The following is an 18221-nucleotide window of genomic DNA, read 5'->3' as shown; positions in this document are numbered from 1 at the left end:
TTTTTTTCATTAGTATTTTTATGTAAGGGCCCGATCCTGCTAGACTTCCCTTCAGTTTTAAATTTTTTGTTTTTTCATCCCCAGGGAAAAAAAATAAAAAAAACAGAAAGAGAGGGGAGAAAAAAAAACCTTGATGGGATGAGGGTTTTTTGTGTGTACAGTTTTTCCCTGAAGATGTTCCGATGGTTTCAAAAATGCATCCCCAATAAAGATGTCGTTTTGAAAGCAAAAAAAAAAAAAACTTTATGTCACAATGGGCCACCCTGAAAAATAACACGTTGAAAAAATGTACAAACGTGGCTGAAGAAGCCAGAAGGGTTAAAAAACCTCAGAACAAAATAAGATTTATATCATGTCACAAATAAAAACTGATGAGCTTATTGTTTCTGACTGAACTTTATTCCTCCTTTTTCTTCGGGAGTTAAGAATAAACAGGAAATAGTCTGGTCCAAGGTCACATGGATTCTTCCAGTCTCTGAATACTTTTAACATTAGTTCAGCTCCACTGAACGAGTCAAGACTTCATCAACTCTTTAAATCAACCAGGTTCAGTTCTTCGCTGCCCCGAAAAACCTACAGGGGAGAAAATCAGGGGCCGAAAATCAGCCTGACAGGCGAATCAGGGGCCGAAATATCTGTGGGGTGAAAGGGCCCTTCTCAGGGCCTTTTAGGGCGACTGGGACCCGGTCTGGAGTCCCAGGACTTGACGGATGGCAGGAGAGCGAAGGACCAGGTTGTGGCTGAACCCCACCAGACTGGAGGTGAACCAGTACAGAGCCATGGACTTGGACAAAGAAAGGACACAGACATGTTAGATTGGACAAACAGGGACAAACAGGGACAACCTGGGACTCCAGGCCTGAGGCCTGAACCTGGTCTTACGCGTACTTGCAGTTAAGCTCAGGTTCTGATCTGAGAGAGAAACTTTAATCAGATGATCCCAAGAATGCGAGGCCTGACTCGACACGCTCACAAACATTCACCCACTCAAAACATCTCGGCAGGAATCTCTGAATTCCTCCGGTCTGGACATGAACCTGAACACACCCCGCCTCCACCCCGAGCCTCCCGGGGCTGAACAGGAACCCGGGGCCCCCTGGGGGCCCCGGGGAAACCCCATTTCCAGTCCCGGTTTACAGTTCCAGGAAAAAAAAATTTTAAAAATTTTGCCCCCTTAGTTGCTGGGCCCTGGTCCCCTTTAACGCCAAAGGTTTTTTAGTAAAACAGAACCCCAAAAGGGCCCCCCCTTATTGGGCATTAGGGTCAAACCAAAGAAACCCCCAAAATTCCTCCACTTGGGTTTTTTTCCTCTTTTAAAATGAAAACTGGCTCCAAAAAGCTACTGGGTTCACTACAGGGGGCAACGTTTACACAATTTAAACCCGGAAAATCCCCAGGAACCCCCGCCACCAAAGGGTACCCTGCTACGTAGCAATGCTAAGCTAACCGCCCCAAAGGGTACATGTAAAATAGCGAGCTAAAACTAACAGCCACCAAGGGTACATGCAAAAATATCAATGCAAGTAACAAACCACCAAGGCTTCATGCTTAAAATTTCAATGCTAAGCTAACAGCCACCGAGGCTAAGCTGCATAGCAAAAACAAGTAACAGCCCCCAAAGGCTACATGCTAAATTTTCAAACTAAGCCAACAGCCACCAAGGGTTTTCATGCTACATTGCAATGCTAAGCTAAAACCACCCAAAGGGTAAATAACAACAATTCTAAGTAACAGCCACCAAGGGCTAATGCTACATATCAATGCTAAGCAACAGCCCCGAGGCTACATGCAACTTTGCAATGCCCCAAACTAACGTCACCAAGAAATTTCATTCAAAAATATCAATGCAAGCTAACACCCCCCCAAGACTACTGCAACATATCAAAGCTAAACTAACAGCCCAAAGAAGGACATGCTGCATAGCAATTCTAAGCTACCGCCCCAAGGGGAAAATGCTCCCTAGCAATGCTAAGCCAGCAGCCACCAAAGGGTACATGGGTACATAGCAAGGGGTAAGCTAACAGGCCCCCCAAAGGGTAAATGCTACTTTCAATGCTAAGTGCCAAACCCCCAAGACACTGCAACATTTTTCCCAAAGCTAACTAACAGCCACCAAGGCTACATGCTACATTTGCAATGCCAAGCTAACAGTCCCAAGGCTAATGCTACTAGCCCAAAGCCAAGCTAACAGGTCACCAAGGCAAAAGCTACATTTCCAATGCTAAGCCAGCGGCCCCCAAAACTAAAGCACATAGCAATCTAACTTTCCCCCCCAAGGGTAAAATGCAACATTCCCAATTTCTAAGCGAACAGCCACCAAAACTACTCAACATAGCAATGCCAAATAACAGTCCCAAAGGGCTACATGCAACTATCCAAAGCTAAGCTAAACCCCAACCCAAAACTACAGCAACATGGCAATGCTAACCAGCAGCCACCAAGGGTACATGCTAAAAACCAATGCAAGCCGCAGCCACCCAAGGCTAAAATGGGTACATTCAATGCTTTAAGCTAACTTTCCCCAAGGGGTGCATTATCAATGCAAGCTTTAAAATCCCCAAGGCGTGTATTTTCAAAGCTAACTAACCCTTTCCACCCCCCACCACACTCACAGGGGCCCGGGGACCATGGCGGAGATGGGGACCATCAGAACAGAGAATCCTCTGATGAGGTTCAGGACCAGCCTCTGGAAAGAAGAGGCTCCAACTCTCTGCAGAGAAAACACCTGAAGAAGAAAGCAGCGCTTAGACTGATGACATCACAGGTCACGTGACCCCACCCCTACGGCCACACCCACCTCCACCAGGAGCAGGTTGGTGAGTCCCAGAAACACCGGAAGGATCCAGGTGGAGTCTGGTACCGTGAGGTCAGGGAACCACAGAGCGCCCCCTGCTGCCAGCTGGGCCTGGATGTCTGCACAGGACAGAAACAGGGTTCTGGTCAGGGTTCTTATCAGGGTTCTGGTCAGGGTTCTGGGCCACTTCATTCTCACCTGACTGAACCAGACTCAGGTTTCTCAGGGCCAGAGAAAAATGACCCCAAAGGGGGGGTTTTAACCCCGGACCACAGACCCGGCCCTTTAAAGGGGAAGTTGGGCCCCGCGTAGAGCGGGGAAAAAAAGGGGACGCCAGGTTCTTCTGGAACTGGAACCTGAACAGAGAACAAACACAGTTCCTTTAGAACCCTAACCCTTTAGAACCTTAGAACCTAAACCCTTTAGACCAGGAGTCTTCGGTGTTTTCTAGTGGAGAGGGACCTTCTACCGTCCATCGGCCTAGTGCTGTTTATTAATACACATTATACTCACTACGAATCTATTCAAATAATACAAATGTCTTTTATATTTAATATTTCAAACATGTGCAACTGCCGGTCCAGGTTGTTCTGGTTCTTACCGGCTCTGTTTTTCCGTCCATCCTCTCTCTTTCGCTCGTACTGAAACTTGGTATCGTAGCTTCTTGGCCAACTCAGAGATCTCCACCTGCAGCGCCTCCACCTGCACATCACCTGGGGTTACTATGGTTACCACAACGGCCACTACACCTTATCTAAAGTCAGAGTCCACACATGTCTGGAGGAGGAGGAGGAGGAAGAGGAGGAGAAAGAGGAGGAGGAGAAAGAGGAGAAGGGAGGAGGAGGAGAAAGAAGAGGAGGAGAAAGAGGAGAAGGGAGGAGGAGGAGAAAGAAGAGGAGGAGGAGGAGGAGGAGAAAGAGGAGAAGGGAGGAGGAGGAGAAAGAGAGGAGGAGAGGAGGAGAAGAGGAGAGGAGGAGGAGAAAGAGGAGGAGGAGAAAGAGGAGAAGGGAGGAGGAGGAGAAGGGAGGAGGAGGAGGAGAAAGAGGAGGAGGAGAAAGAGGAGAAGGGAGGAGGAGGAGAAAGAGGAGGAGGAGAAAGAGGAGGAGGTGGGTGTTGGGTGTTAGGGATTAGGGATTAAAGTGTTAGGGATTAGGGGTTAAAGTGTTAGGGATTAGGGGTTAAGGGGTTAGGGGTTAGGGTTAGGGATTAAGGGGTTAAGGGATTAGGGGTTAAGGGGTTAAGGGGTTAAGGTGTTAGGGGTTAAGGTGTTAAGGTGTTAGGGGTTAAGGTGTTAGGGAGTAGGAGATGAGACTGAGCACCTTCACAGACACATGGTTTTAATGAGTCCTCGTTTATTAACCCTCATGAAGAAGAGTTTAAATGGTTCATGTCAGGTCACGTGTATAAAATTCAGACCTGCTTCAAACGTTTAACATCCTTCAAAATCTTCCACATTTCTTCATAAAACGACTCAAATCATCCTGAAAGTCGACAAAGAACCAGAACTGTGACGTGAAACTGGTCCAGTGTCGATCATGTTGCTGAGTCCGTGAGTCCTTCACACTAAACGTTTGTGGTAACAGCTGATCAGCGTCTACAGCAGCAGGAATCTGATCCCGTAGCTTCAGCTGTGAGATGTTGGTGGTTTCTTCTCATCAACTGATGCTACAACATCAGGACTTTGACTCGTCCCTAAACATTCATCTGGTTCTTTAGAGGCGGATGTGGAACCTGGTTCTGAGCTCCTCACAAAGCTCCTTTGTCCGTTGTCATCAGACACTTCAACACAAACATGTGAAGATCAGCTGTTTTAAGTCATTTTATGAAGAAACGTATGATATATATTCGTGTTACACACGTTGTACAAACCATCTCAGACATGAAGTCAAAGTTATTAAATTGTGAATCTGAATTGAGGTGTGTTCATCTGCAGGTACTCACCTTGGAGATGATGACCATCTGATAGGCCGCGAGGGGAAGAGTTATCATCGTCCTGACCGACAGTGTTGCCACGGCGATGCTCAGCCACCATGGCAACCCGCTCACCTGCTGCACCGTCACCAGGAAGTCTTCACACAGGTGAACCGGAGCCGAGTCCGAGAGCTCGCTGTACCATCCACCACTGGCTCCGGGGACGCCACCGACCCCCCCCGAATCCCCGCCACTGGCTCCGGGGACGCCACCGACCCCCCCCGAATCCCCACCACTGGCTCCGGGGGCACCTGATAGAGTCCTGGCCCCTGATACAGCCCCTAAACCAGACAGGGTCCTGACCCCTGTTACAGCCCCTAAACCAGACAGGGTCCTGACCCCTGTTACAGCCCCTAAACCAGACAGGGTCCTGACCCCTGTTACAGCCCCTAAACCAGACAGGGTCCTGATACCAGATACAGCCCCTAAACCAGACAGGGTCCTGATAGCAGATACTGAGCAGGTGGGAGGAAGCGTCCTGATGATCCCCTTTAAATGTGACGCTCGGACCCGGGACACTCCGACACTGAACATGGTGATTCCGGGTTTAAACCGTCAACAGAAACATCTTTACAGTTCAGGCTTTACGATTTTACCTGCATATTATCTTCATTGTTTCACCTTCGTTGCGCTTTCAACCGGCAGGAGAGCGTCTCATGTCTATGACGTCACACGCCCAACGTAAGTCTCCAGAATGTGACGTCACAGTCCGTAGACGCAAACTAATTTATTTTTATTTTTACTTAGTTATTTGTATCAGAACTATAAACAGTTATAACAGTAAATTATTCTGGTGAATAAAAAGATCATCGAAGAGACGGACTAACTGAAGAGGAATATTTACAGAAAATAAAGTTTTATTTTGTCCCAGGAGGAAGTGCAGACATGGCGGAGTACAGCGGCTCCGGCCTCCTCGCCGCTCTGCTCCTCTTCTCGGCCCTCACCCTCCGGGACGTTTATCTGGGCAGGTCGAGTACGCACCGTGAACCCCAGACTCCGGGCTCCGGCCCCCAGGCCCCGGGCCCCGGCTTCGCCCCGGACACAAGGGCCGAGGAGTCCGCGCATTCCTCTCTTCACCGCGGGCCCGTCCTCAAGTTCCAGTACTGGTGAGATTAGCCCTGGAGCTAACCGCTAAGCTAACTGCTAAGCTAACCGCTAGCTGCTTCTGTTTTAATTTGGGATGTAAGGGTTGTTTCGAGGTATAGCAAACTACTACAATCTACCTGCTTATCCATCTATCTATTTATCTGTTTATCTACCTGTTTATCTACCTGCTTATCCATCTGTTTATCTATCTATTTATCTGTTTATCTACCTGTTTATCTACCTACCTGTTTATCTACCTACCTGTTTATCCGTTTATCTATCTATCTATCTATCTATCTATCTGTTTATCTGTTTATCTGTTTATCTGTTTATCTGTTTATCTGTTTATCTGTTTATCTGTCAGTATTTCCTGAGGGTACAGCAAGGTGTTCCAGGACTACTCTCAGGCCATCAGCCAGGTGTACCCGGACATTCGCATCGAGGGAGATAATTACCCACCCACCCCCCTCAACAGGTGTGATATTGCTATAGTTCCCATGATGCTTTGGGGAATAGGTTTATTTGTAATGGACCTAGATGCAGTATCTTACCTACATAGTCTACATCAGTCATTTCTCTTGGTATCTGCTCAGTCTGGTTCACTCTGGTTAACCCAGTCTGTATCGATCCAGAACTATCAGTTAGAACGTGGAGGAAACACTCTGCTACCAAGACGACCAATCACAGCTCTGGTTACATTTCTGTGGAGGTGGACGTTAGCTACGTCACGAGGGTCCATGTTAAGCCGCCAGCCATGTTTGATAGATGCTAGATGGCTCATGGAATTTGTTCCTGTGATCAGATGAACGAGCGTTCAGGTGTTGTCTCTGAAGGTGTCTGATTGGCCAGTGTCTCTTCCCTGTTATGACCTCAGGTGTGTGGGTAATCTGATCTCTTACCTGAAGCTGCTCTCCATCCTGTTGATCGTGAGTGGTCAGAATCCCTTCATCCTCCTTGGCCTCAACACTCCCAGAGCCTGGACCTGGAGTCAGGACAACAAGGTGACATCCATTAGTCAGTACGTTTACATGCACGTGAAAATCCAACTTAATCCAACTTTAACTGGAGAATGTAAGTGCATGTAAACACTAAAATCAGAGTTCTCATTATCTGATTAAAACATCCAGATAATGCGATTGGAAATGGATTTTCGCCGGCATGTTTATGCTTAATCAGACTTTAACTGGACCGTGCAAGTGCCAGAACCGCCGCACTGGTGTATAACCTCGGAACAAAAACATCTATGAAAGCCGGTCGCAGAAGAAGGTAAACAGAGCCGGTAGAAGAACCACCTGAGGGATAGCGCCACCTATCTGCACCGGAAGTAGCTCACACATTATATTTGAGATTAAAGAGCTGAACTACTAACCATCTGGTGGTTGTTTAAATGCGGATCTGGCACATTAGACTCCAGCTGTTTATCATGATGTAATAGGTCAACTGGAAACAGGGCCGCTGACACATCGCCCCCTAGTTAGTTGAAGTTGAATTTCGAGCATAACTTGATCAAGCTGTGGATGTAAACGCACTGACTGATTTTACACGGTTACCGTAGCAACAGACTAACTGGTCCTCTCTTCTTTGTCAGATTTTTTCCTGCCTGATGGCATTCTTCCTCTGTAACATGATGGAGACTCACTTCATGTCCACGGGAGCCTTCGAGGTCACTCTGAACGGTGCGCTCTGATGGTGTTATCATGAATCATGATCCACAGCTTCTCCTCAGGCCAATAAAAAACTGCTCACTGAGAGTTACCAAGTTTCTTTATCTGACGCATCAAACACATCACAGAGCCATCAGTGAACGTGACACAAACGAACGTCACACTGATGAGGTGTAAAGGTGAAGCAGAGTCAGGAGGAAGTTCCTGGTGTAACGCTGTATGTCTTCCCCTCTCTTAGATGTCCCAGTGTGGTCCAAGCTGCAGTCTGGTTATGTCCCAAACATCCAGGAGATGTTTCAGATCCTCGACAGCCACCTGAAGAACCAGGTGGATCACATGACCTTCTCCTCCACTTAGAGCTGCACACACAGGTAAACGGTGATAAACTGGGTCATGTTCGCTTTAATGAGTTTAATGAGCTGAATCTGTCAGGTCTGGGTTAGTTTGGTTTGATATGATGAGTCCTGGCGTCTCTTAGTTCTCAGACTAAGTAGTCTGGTATCTGGATTTCACTATGGTCTAGACTAAAATCAGAGCCATGTAAACTAATTTAGATGATGTGTGTGTCTCACTTCCATGGTGATCGTCTCAGCTGGGTTACAGCCACAGAGAACCCAGCAGGACCCAGTAGAACTGACGAAGGGCTGAGGACTTCCTGGTTGACTAATGTCATGTGACCTGTCTCTCTGCAGCCGTGCTGTGTTCAGGTGTCCCGGCTCAGTGGGATGTTCAGCCGCTGGCATTCATGAAGGTCCGGCCTTAAAGCAGTCTCTGCGGGGCCTGGCCGGATGTCCCCTGCCACAAAACGAGCGCTCCCTCTGCATCGGGTCACTTCTCAGCACTACACTACCCATAAAGCACAGCTGCTGACGGGTTGAAGACTTTACTGGACTCTTCTGTAGAGCTTTGTGCTAATGCTAATGTTTCTCTGTCTGGACAGGAACTAGAACAAAGGATGTGTTGAATAATTATGTCTGGTTTAAACCGTGTGCTGGGCCTTTATTTATTGTGCAAACTGAAACTATCCAATCTTTGCAGCCAGAATGTTTAAGGGTAAAATTGCAAGATATCTTTGTGAAAACAGGAGAACATTAAAACAACCAAACTGTTGAAAAGATCTGTTGTTTGTTCTTTTTCTCCTCGTTATGAAGCTGATGTGTCCTTGATACTGATTGATTTCACTTCATTATATTAAACCCGTATATTAACACATATTAAACACATATTAAATTTGCTTATACTAAACACATGTATGTTCTCTATTTTTATTATTATATATACTGTATAATATATTATATTTCAGACATGAAACACATAATGTATTTTTGTTTATTTTATTTATTGATTTCTGGTTCACAACAGTTCAGGTTGGTGGCGCCAAGTCGCACGAACTGCGACAGAAACCAGAGAAGAAGAAGAACCAGCAGCAGAATAAAAACCAGAGAAGAAGAAGACGAGGCGGAAGTGATCTGTAGCATAAGTCCGGCGGGAACTTTTTCGTCATTTCGTTGTTTTTGTTAAAGTTAAAATGTTAAAATGACGTTTGAGCTACACAGATGCTGACAGCCAACACGGACTGGCGATAGCTAACGGCTAGCTGCTAACCTGTCATTGAACCACTGCTGCTCCGAGCTAACGAGCTGCTAAGGAGCTGCTAACTCTGTGGCTAACCTGTGGCTAACCTGTGGCTCTGCCAGAAGTTACCAGAGGGACAACAGCTGACTGAACGTGTCTCCAAGGAGATGAGCAGCTCGGTAAGTTTCGAGTTTATTCTTATCAACATCTGGACTAAGAATCGCTTAGTAGCTCTGAGACCAGGAGCCGAACCAGATGTCCCTCGGGATAAATGATCATCCTTCCTTCCATCCTTCCATCCATCCATCCATCCATCCTTCCTTCCATCCCTCCTTCCATCCTTCCATCCCTCCATCCATCCTTTCTTCCATCCATCCCTCCATCCATCCATCCCTCCTTCCATCCATCCTTTCTTCCATCCCTCCATCCCTCCTTCCATCCCTCCTTCCATCCATCCTTTCTTCCATCCCTCCATCCCTCCTTCCATCCATCCTTTCTTCCATCCTTCCATCCCTCCTTCCATCCTTCCTTCCATCCATCCCTCCATCCATCCATCACAGCTCACCCTGGTCATGTGATCTCTGACTGTGTCTTGGTTGGTTGGGATAAGATTATTATTGATGCACATTTTGGAAATTTAGATGAATATAAACTTGATTTTCTGATTGTATTGATGAATATTTCATTTTTTGTTGTATTGATTTATACTTTATTTTTGGATTGTGTTGATGGATCTTTGAGATGTCTCTGGTTTGTCCAGGCTCTGAGGAAGAGGAGGACAACGGGAAGTCCTCAGGTCTCCAGGCCAAACAGCAAGAACAGCCGGGCCACCAACGCTAAGAGGGCGGCTAGCAGGACGGCTAGCGTTAGCATGGCTTCCCCGACAGAGACCATCGATGTAATGGACAACACTGAGGAGGGTCAGTAACGACCAACACTCTCACCAGGACCTGAGACGCACCTGAGACACGAGACTCAGCTGAGACCAGAGTGACGAACGTCTCTTTATCTCTTAGACTTTCAGTTGTAGTCAGAGCTGTGTCGTTGTGTGTCCAGGTGTGGAGGAGGTGGTCGATCTCACCTGTGAAGGATCAGAAGCTGCAGTGGTCGACCTCACCAACAACGACTCTGTGCTGGTAACAACAATAATGCACAAACACACAATAACACACGCCACTACTACACACTAGTGAGTGCTGTTGATGTTGACACTAACCACATCAACTCTGATTCTTCTTCTCTTGTTTCTTGTTCTTCTTTTGTGGTGGTGGCGTGTCAGCTAGTGGATGAAGGTAAAACTTTGTGCTCCAGAGATTAGACTTGAACAGTTTCATTAAAGGGACAGTCCAACATGTCTCTGTGTGTCCTCTACCAGGTCCTCAAAACAGGAGACTAGCGGCAGCAGAGAGTTACGTCGTCAGCAGCGATGAAGACGAAGACACGTCGCCCGTGCTCAACGCTGCTGCCATATCATCTGCACACACCTCCAGGTAATACACTGATCCCTGCTGGCTCTATCACGGCCAGGTAATACACTGATCCAGGTAATACTCTGATCCCTGCTGGCTCTATCACAGCCAGGTAATACACTGATCCAGGTAACACTCTGATCCAGGTAACACTCTGATCCAGGTAATACACTGATCCAGGTAACACTCTGATCCAGGTAACACTCTGATCCAGGTAACACTCTGATCCAGGTAACACTCTGATCCAGGTAACACACTGATCCAGGTAACACTCTGATCCAGGTAATAAACTGATCCAGGTAATACTCTGATCCCTGAACCTGACTGTGTTGCAGGGCGACTCCAGGTGTGATCAGCTGTCCCGTCTGTCTGGACTTTTATTCTGAGGTGAGACACGGAGGAACAAGTAGGAGCTTTCACAGCTGAGGCTGTTCTCTGATTGGTTGACGTTTCCTCCTCAGATCGTCGAGAGCGGCCGATTGGTTGTTTCCACCAAATGTGGTCACGTGTTCTGCAGCCAGTGTCTCAGAGACGCCCTGACGTCATCACGCACCTGCCCCACCTGCAGGAAGAAGCTCACCCCCCGACAGTACCACCCCCTCTACGTCTGATGTCACCATGGCGATGCCACCCCCTCTACGTCTGATGTCACCATGGCGATGCCGCCCCCTCTACGTCTGCGCTGCCATTGGATGCCTCCAGAGACTTTTGCAGCTAAAACTTTTTTTGGTGTTTTCACTCTTCTCAATGTGGGTTGATTGATTGATTGATTGGTTGATTTGTACTGGTGAGTTTCTTGGTTCATTTCTGTTTCCTGTTTGTCAATAAATAAATTTGTTTGGTTTGTGTTGACCTGATTAATCCGTTCATTGATGCCAGGTAATGACCAGTTATCAAGACATGATGTCATTCATGTCATTGATCAGCTGATTGTGTTCATGATGTGAAAGTCTCTGAAGTATAAAGATGAATAGATGGAACATCGACTTTAATCTGTGACAGGATTAGGATTAATATTATTGTATTGATCTATACTTAAATATCAATATAGTATCTGTTTATACTTAAATATTAAATTATTGATCTGTTCTCTATTAATATGAAAGTATTGATCTTTACTTTATTAATAATCTCTTGGATTTTCAGATGATCTCAATCGTCACATGAGGATTTTTCTCTTGTGACCATGAGTCAGTGTCACCTGACCCAGACTCTGCTGCTGATTGGCCGGGAGCCTCCACCCTGAGTGATGTCACAGTTGGAAACATCTGGAAATAAAAACATATTCCACTTAAAAAGTGTTCATTCGTGTGTTTATTGGTGGGATTAACAGTTTTATATCTAATGTTTTTATCTTTATTAAACCCGCTGTGTTTACGTGTGAAACTTTATTGTAACGATGACTCGGCATTAACCAGTTGGATCACGTGACTCTCAGGAAACACCCTCATTGAAAAAGTATTGAGTCATTCCTCGGCCTCTCATTGGTCCGCGGAAAGAGCACAACCCGAGCGACCAATAGGAGGCCTCCTGACGGCGGTTACGTTCATTGCGGAAGTAAACATAAAACAGGAGACACATTTTAACCTGCGTCACAAACTTTGAGACTAGTTCTACAGTCACCCGGAGAGTCTGGTTCTACCCGGAGTCTGGTTCTACCCGGAGAGTCTGGTTCTACCCGGAGTCTGGTTCACGGAGAGTCTGGTTCTACCCGGAGTCTGGTTCTACCCGGAGAGTCTGGTTCTACCCGGAGTCTGGTTCACGGAGAGTCTGGTTCTACCCGGAGTCTGGTTCACGGAGAGTCTGGTTCTACCCGGCGGTTCGGATGTCGGTGACGGTGAAGGCTTACCTGTTGGGGAAGGAGGAGTCGGTGAAGGAGATTCGCAGGTTCACGGTGGATCAAGAAGTTTCCTGTAGCTTCGAGTACCTGAGCAAGAAAACCGCGTCAGTTTTCAGTGGCTTCAAAACCTCTTCGTTCACTTTGTTCTATCGAGGTAACTCCTGGTACACACTCCTGGTACACACACACTGATACACACACACTGACACACTCACTGATACACACTCCTGGTACACACACTGACACACACACTGATACACACTCCTGGTACACACTCCTGGTACACACACTGACACACACATTGATACACACTCCTGGTACACACTCCTGGTACACACACACTGATACACACACACTGACACACTCACTGATACACACTCCTGGTACACACACTGATACACACTCCTGGTACACACTCCTGGTACACACACATTGATACACACTCCTGGTACACACTCCTGGTACACACACTGACACACACATTGATACACACTCCTGATACACACTCCTGGTACACACTCCTGGTACACACACTGATACACACTCCTGGTACACACACACTGATACACACTCCTGGTACACACTCCTGGTACACACACTGATACACACACACTGACACACACTCCTGATACACACACACTGACACACACTCCTGATACACACTCCTGATACACACACACTGACACACACCAAGTGGAAATAATTACTTTTGTTAGATTGTCTCCGTTTATTTCTGTCTTGCTTCTGTTGCTACATTAACTCTCGTCTTGTCATGGGACATTTTCTACTGTCAACATTAAAATGTCTTTTGTTGACAACATCATCATCGTCATGTGACTCATGTGCAGTTAATAAGTTTACAGCATCGTCAATGATCACATCACATATTGTCATATTTATTATAATCATCATGATCAGGACTCAGCTCTGTAGTGATCAAGTGTTAAACCCACAGTATTGTGTATCTTAGTGTGTAGTTAGTGCTGAGCTCAGTAAACATCTCGTGTTGTGTTTAGGGATCAGTTTTATGACGAATAAGATCCAGGTTCCTGCAGCTGCTGCTGATGATCATCATCAGGATCAGTCTCGTCCCTCGGTGCATCTAAAAGGATGGAAATAATCAACACTTCTTTAACAATACTTTAAACGTACATTCCTTTTCACTGTGCATGCACTGAGTGGGGGGGTCACCTGTGTCCACCTGCGTCCACCTGCGTCCACCTGGGTCCACCTGCGTCCACCTGGGTCCTGGTCTGGGATGACATTGCTGTGTCTGTGTTTCAGATGAGGACGGAGACCTGGTCGCGTTTTCCTCTGACGATGAGCTGATGATGGGTCTGGGCTGCATGAAGGACGCCACCTTCAGGCTGTTCATCAAAGGTAAACAAGCCGCCTGGAAACAAGCCGCCTGGAAACAAGCCGCCTGGAAACAAGCAGCCTGTTCAGGTGTAACGTCATGTTTTATTTGTATTGTGATCTTTTAGAGAAGAAGGAGCACCGTAGAGACTTCCCTCTTCACGCCTTCCCCCCCTTCACCTTTGGCCACCCTCCTCCACCTGGAGCTCCTCACCTGCCCCCGCATCTGGCCCCGCCCCCTCACCCGGCCCCGCCCCCAGCCCTGCACCCCAATGTCTCCTGTGACGGCTGCGATGGTCCTGTTGTGGGAACTCGCTTCAAATGTTCAGTTTGTCCAGACTACGACCTCTGCTCCTCCTGCCAGGCCAAGGGGACCCACACTGAGCATGCTCTGTTACCCATCTGGCACCCGCTGCAGGTATAACTGCTCCCTGATTTAGCCCTGATCTGTGACTGACAGGTTTTCAGATTTAGCCCTGATCTGTGACTGACAGGTTTTCTGATTTTAGCCCTGATCTGTGACTGACAGGTTTTCAGATTTAGCCCTGATCTGTGACTGACAGGTTTTCTGATTTTAGCCCTGATCTGTGACTGACAGGTTTTCTGATTTTAGCCCTGATCTGTGACCCACAGGTTTTCAGATTTAGCCCTGATCTGTGACTGACAGGTTTTCAGATTGTAGTCCTGATCTGTGACTGACAGGTTTTCTGATTTTAGCCCTGATCTGTGACCCACAGGTTTTCAGATTTAGCCCTGATCTGTGACTGACAGGTTTTCTGATTTTAGTCCTGATCTGTGACTGACAGGTTTTCAGATTTAGCCCTGATCTGTGACTGACAGGTTTTCAGATTTAGCCCTGATCTGTGACTGACAGGTTTTCTGATTTTAGTCCTGATCTGTGACAGATGTTGTGGTAAAGTGGTCCCGTGTGTTTACAGTGGTTTCCTCGGGGGAAGTGGATGAAGAGGATGAGACACTGTATGTGGAACTTAAACCAAAACCAGAATCAAGCTCAGACCCAAGAGCCGGGCCAGGACGATGGGGGACCATCCAGACCTGCTGCTGGTTCCAGCAACCCCTCTGGTCAGTGCTGTTTGTTAAAGTGATCTGATTTTCTAAAGACATCGTTGTTGACCTTTGACCTCTGTCTGCAGCCTCTCAGGCCAACGTGGACTTCCTGAAGAACATTGGTGAGGGAGTGGCGGCCATGTTGAGCCCTCTGGGTGAGTGGAGAAAGTCACACCAGGATCAGTGAGTCTGATTGGACGCGGTCTGAACAGGATGTGATGTCATGTGCGCAGGTATTGACGTAGATATCGACGTGGAGCAGGACGGTCAGAGGACAAAAGTGAATCCCGCCCCTCAGGGAGGCGGGTCGGAGGGCAACGTGGAGACGGATGGGGCCAGCCAGGGATCAAAGGTCAGTTCCCCCTAATCTTGAACCACGTTCTCAGTCAGATCACAAAACCGTCTGGTCTAACCTGAACTTCCTCCAGGGGACCAGAGACTCTGATGAGGAGTGGACTCATCTCAGCTCCAAAGAGGTCGACCCCTCCACAGGCGAACTTCAGTCCCTGCAGCCTGGGACCCAGGACCCCCCGCCAGAACCAGGGCCACAGGACCAGGGCTCCCCCCCCGGAACGGGACCACAGCGGGGGCCCACAGGCCTGAGGGAGGCAGCGCTCTACCCCCACCTGCCTCAAGGTAAAACCACTTCCTGATTCTGTGATGTGTTCAAGTGCAGTTTGTGGTGACCTCTGACCCCTGACCCCCCCAGAGGCAGACCCCCGTCTGGTGGAGTCTCTGGCCCTCATGCTGTCCATGGGATTCACCGATGAAGGGGGCTGGTTGACTCGACTGCTTCAGGCAAAGAACTTCGACATCGGAGCTGCTCTCGACGCCATTCAGTACGCGGGACAGCCCCGCCCCCAAAAGCCCTGATGACATCATCATGTCACGTTTCCTGTTTCCTGTCTGTTCATTCCTTCAATTAATACCAGTCACGTGGCTCCTTCATTACTGTTTCTACTGATTTATTAGTCACTTCTTCACCTGAGCAAGAAAATAATAAAATAATAATTAAACCTGAATCTGATCTGAGTCCAGAGTCTGTTTCTACACAAACAATCAATAAAACAAATGAACTGATCTGAGTCCAGAGTCTGTTTCTACACAAACAAACCATAAAACAAATGAACTGCTCTGAGGCCAGTAACGCTCAGTCCAAGGAGCCATGTTGTGTCAGAAAGTCGTCTTCGTCGAAGCAGAAGTCCTCGCCGCTCTCAAACATGCTGGGCACTGGCAGCAGAGGGCGGAACTTGGTGGTGTCTTCTTCTTTGTTGAATGTTTTTATCTGTTCAGGTGCGTCGGCTTGGTCCTCGGATCTCTTCCTCTTCCTGTTCCCATGGTAACAGAATCAGTGTTAGAAACTGGTGTCACAATTCTGGTATCGTTTATTTATAACAAACACTGTTGCAGTAGGAATTATTAGCACATCCTAACCTGTCCTCTACTACCTCACTTCTCCATATCTACAGGTGACACCTGTGACACCTGCTGACTGCCATGTAGGTGGGCGTGGCTAACACTCTGAAGTCACCTTTCGAATATGTTGTTGAAGTGGAGATGCTGCCTGTCAATCAAGTCACTCTGAGTGGGCTCCTCCTCCTCCTCCTCCTCCTCTGGTGGGTCCAAGTATTTGCTCCATCGGCTCACCTGATGTTGAGTCCCTTGATGCTGAGTCCCTTGATGCCGAGTCACCTGTTGTTGAGTCACCTGTTGTTGAGTCACCTGGGGCTGGGCCACCTGCTGTTGAGTGACAGTCAAACAGAAACGTGTCTTACAGGCTTCATGAGATGCCTCTGAACTCCTGTCTTACCGGTCTGTCCCCCTGGTCCTCTGCCTCCACCGCCTCCCTGTAAAAAACAAACACCAGAGACACCTGTAAATGGAGGCGGGGCTACAGCTGGCAGCCCTTATTGTGCAACAATGTTTTACCATAGCGACCAGGTGTGGCGCTCCTGCTCCTCCATCATGGCTCCCCTCATGGCGTTAAGTTTCTGGACGTGTCGCCTGCAGTCGGCCCCGGAGCCCCGCCCATATTCCTGTCATTTAATTATTTATTATTGATTTGTATTACAATACGAATAATTATGTTAATGTTATTAATTAAACTTTTGTGACCTTCACCAGCGACTGCTTCTCTCCACACAGTTTACAGCTCCACCTGTTGACCTTCTTCACCTGATGGACATTAAATCATTATGATTCCAGCTGTTTTCCAGAGGTGACCTTTGGCCTCAGAGTAGCTCAGTTATTATGTAACCATGGCAACCTGAACCCCCATCCCAAACCTGCAGGACGTTTATACAAAACACTGCAGGTTAGCCGCTAGTTTCCCTGTCAGCCGTCTCTCTGTTAGCCGTCAGTCTCTCTGTTAGCCGCTAGTTTCCCTGTCAGCCGCTAGTTTCCCTGTCAGCCGTCTCTCTGTTAGCCGTCAGTCTCTCTGTTAGCCGCTAGTTTCCCTGTCAGCCGTCTCTCTGTTAGCCGTCAGTCTCTCTGTTAGCCGCTAGTTTCCCTGTCAGCCGTCTCTCTGTTAGCCGTCAGTCTCTCTGTTAGCCGCTAGTTTCTCTGTCAGCCGTCTCTCTGTTAGCCGCTAGTTTCCCTGTCAGCCGTCTCTCTGTTAGCCGTCAGTCTCTCTGTTAGCCGCTAGTTTCCCTGTCAGCCGTCTCTCTGTTAGCCGCTAGTTTCCCTGTCAGCCGTCTCTCTGTTAGCCGCTAGTTTCCCTGTCAGCCGTCTCTCTGTTAGCCGTCAGTCTCTCTGTTAGCCGCTAGCCCCTCTGTTAGCCGCTAGCCTCTCCGTTAGCCGCTAGCCTCTCCGTTAGCCGCTAGTTTCCCTGTCAGCCGTCTTTCTGTTAGCCACTAGCCCCTCTGTTAGCCGCTAGCCTCTCCGTTAGCCGCTAGCATGTTTTCCGTCTATAGTTGTTACCTGTTGGACCTGGAAGCTCTGGCAGCTGAAACACCTGACGACGTGGAACTCCTGAGCCATGACGGACGCCAACACACACTATCTAAGCTAACTAGCACCACACAGCTAATGGCTCAGGTTCTGGTTCCGTTTTCGCGGGTTTGCTTTTGAACTACGGTGACACGTGACAGCAGCACTGACGCCTGATCACTTCACACCATAGACATAAATACGTAGACGTCGCATTGAGCGGGTTGGTGTGTTGCTGCGATACGTCAACGCGTCCGCCATATTGGATGTGGCAAATCTGCCCTAAAAAATATTAAATTACCTTTCAAGTAATAAAAGGCAAAGCACTGAACTTCATAAAGCGCCTTTCTACAGTGCTTTATGTTAATGCCTCTTATTCACCCATTCACATACACACTAATATATTTGGGAAACAAATAGTAATGATATTATTTATATTTTAATTACTTATTTTTAATTATTATTATTAA

At 47.6% G+C, this 18221-nt stretch overlaps 5 protein-coding genes and 1 long non-coding RNA gene across 9 annotated transcripts; 3 read left to right on the top strand and 3 right to left on the bottom strand.

Moving 5' to 3' along the window:
* Positions 1-667: 667 nt before the first annotated feature.
* Positions 668-5305, bottom strand: LOC125007831 (cytochrome c oxidase assembly protein COX18, mitochondrial). The gene is made up of 7 exons (XM_047584674.1): positions 4999-5305; positions 4736-4956; positions 3396-3496; positions 2993-3150; positions 2798-2913; positions 2612-2725; positions 668-784 (listed from the first exon to the last, which is right to left on the bottom strand). The coding sequence occupies exons 1-7, from the start codon at positions 5297-5299 to the stop codon at positions 668-670; spliced, it is 1128 nt and encodes a 375-aa protein (XP_047440630.1). The 5' UTR covers positions 5300-5305.
* A 336-nt stretch (positions 5306-5641) lies between these two features.
* Positions 5642-8630, top strand: selenot2 (selenoprotein T, 2). 3 transcript variants are annotated; one of them, XM_047584643.1, is made up of 6 exons: positions 5642-5871; positions 6216-6326; positions 6726-6852; positions 7440-7527; positions 7754-7886; positions 8208-8630. In XM_047584643.1, the coding sequence occupies exons 1-5, from the start codon at positions 5651-5653 to the stop codon at positions 7870-7872; spliced, it is 666 nt and encodes a 221-aa protein (XP_047440599.1). In that variant the 5' UTR covers positions 5642-5650; the 3' UTR covers positions 7873-7886; positions 8208-8630. The 3 variants fall into 3 exon arrangements, with proteins under 3 accessions (XP_047440599.1, XP_047440601.1, XP_047440600.1); XM_047584645.1 differs by having other exon boundaries at positions 8111-8630; XM_047584644.1 differs by having other exon boundaries at positions 8108-8630.
* Positions 8631-8914: 284 nt separating this feature from the next.
* rnf4 (ring finger protein 4) lies at positions 8915-11411 on the top strand. Its single transcript, XM_047584649.1, has 7 exons — positions 8915-9269; positions 9851-10010; positions 10147-10226; positions 10370-10382; positions 10466-10580; positions 10895-10946; positions 11021-11411. Exons 1-7 carry the CDS (start codon positions 9258-9260, stop codon positions 11168-11170), a joined length of 582 nt encoding a protein of 193 aa, XP_047440605.1. The 5' UTR covers positions 8915-9257; the 3' UTR covers positions 11171-11411.
* A 707-nt stretch (positions 11412-12118) lies between these two features.
* On the top strand, positions 12119-15845 carry sqstm1 (sequestosome 1). The gene is made up of 8 exons (XM_047584642.1): positions 12119-12553; positions 13684-13779; positions 13884-14173; positions 14694-14838; positions 14910-14978; positions 15057-15175; positions 15252-15459; positions 15533-15845. Exons 1-8 carry the CDS (start codon positions 12385-12387, stop codon positions 15694-15696), a joined length of 1260 nt encoding a protein of 419 aa, XP_047440598.1. The 5' UTR covers positions 12119-12384; the 3' UTR covers positions 15697-15845.
* On the bottom strand, positions 13103-13737 carry LOC125007816. The gene is made up of 2 exons (XR_007112802.1): positions 13591-13737; positions 13103-13501 (listed from the first exon to the last, which is right to left on the bottom strand). It is a non-coding gene; the product is annotated as an uncharacterized LOC125007816 (long non-coding RNA).
* Positions 15772-17978, bottom strand: LOC125007814 (MRN complex interacting protein). 2 transcript variants are annotated; one of them, XM_047584647.1, is made up of 6 exons: positions 17743-17978; positions 16939-16998; positions 16753-16859; positions 16634-16670; positions 16355-16560; positions 15772-16151 (listed from the first exon to the last, which is right to left on the bottom strand). In XM_047584647.1, the coding sequence occupies exons 1-6, from the start codon at positions 17800-17802 to the stop codon at positions 15974-15976; spliced, it is 648 nt and encodes a 215-aa protein (XP_047440603.1). In that variant the 5' UTR covers positions 17803-17978; the 3' UTR covers positions 15772-15973. The 2 variants fall into 2 exon arrangements, with proteins under 2 accessions (XP_047440603.1, XP_047440602.1); XM_047584646.1 differs by having other exon boundaries at positions 16355-16563; positions 17743-17970.
* Positions 17979-18221: the final 243 nt, after the last annotated feature.

Source organism: Mugil cephalus, chromosome 5, assembly GCF_022458985.1.
Source record: "Mugil cephalus isolate CIBA_MC_2020 chromosome 5, CIBA_Mcephalus_1.1, whole genome shotgun sequence".
In the NCBI taxonomy this organism is placed as follows: domain Eukaryota; kingdom Metazoa; phylum Chordata; class Actinopteri; order Mugiliformes; family Mugilidae; genus Mugil; species Mugil cephalus.
The sequence above is the reverse complement of the archived record's forward strand: the minus strand, read 5'-3'. Positions and strand labels throughout refer to the sequence as shown.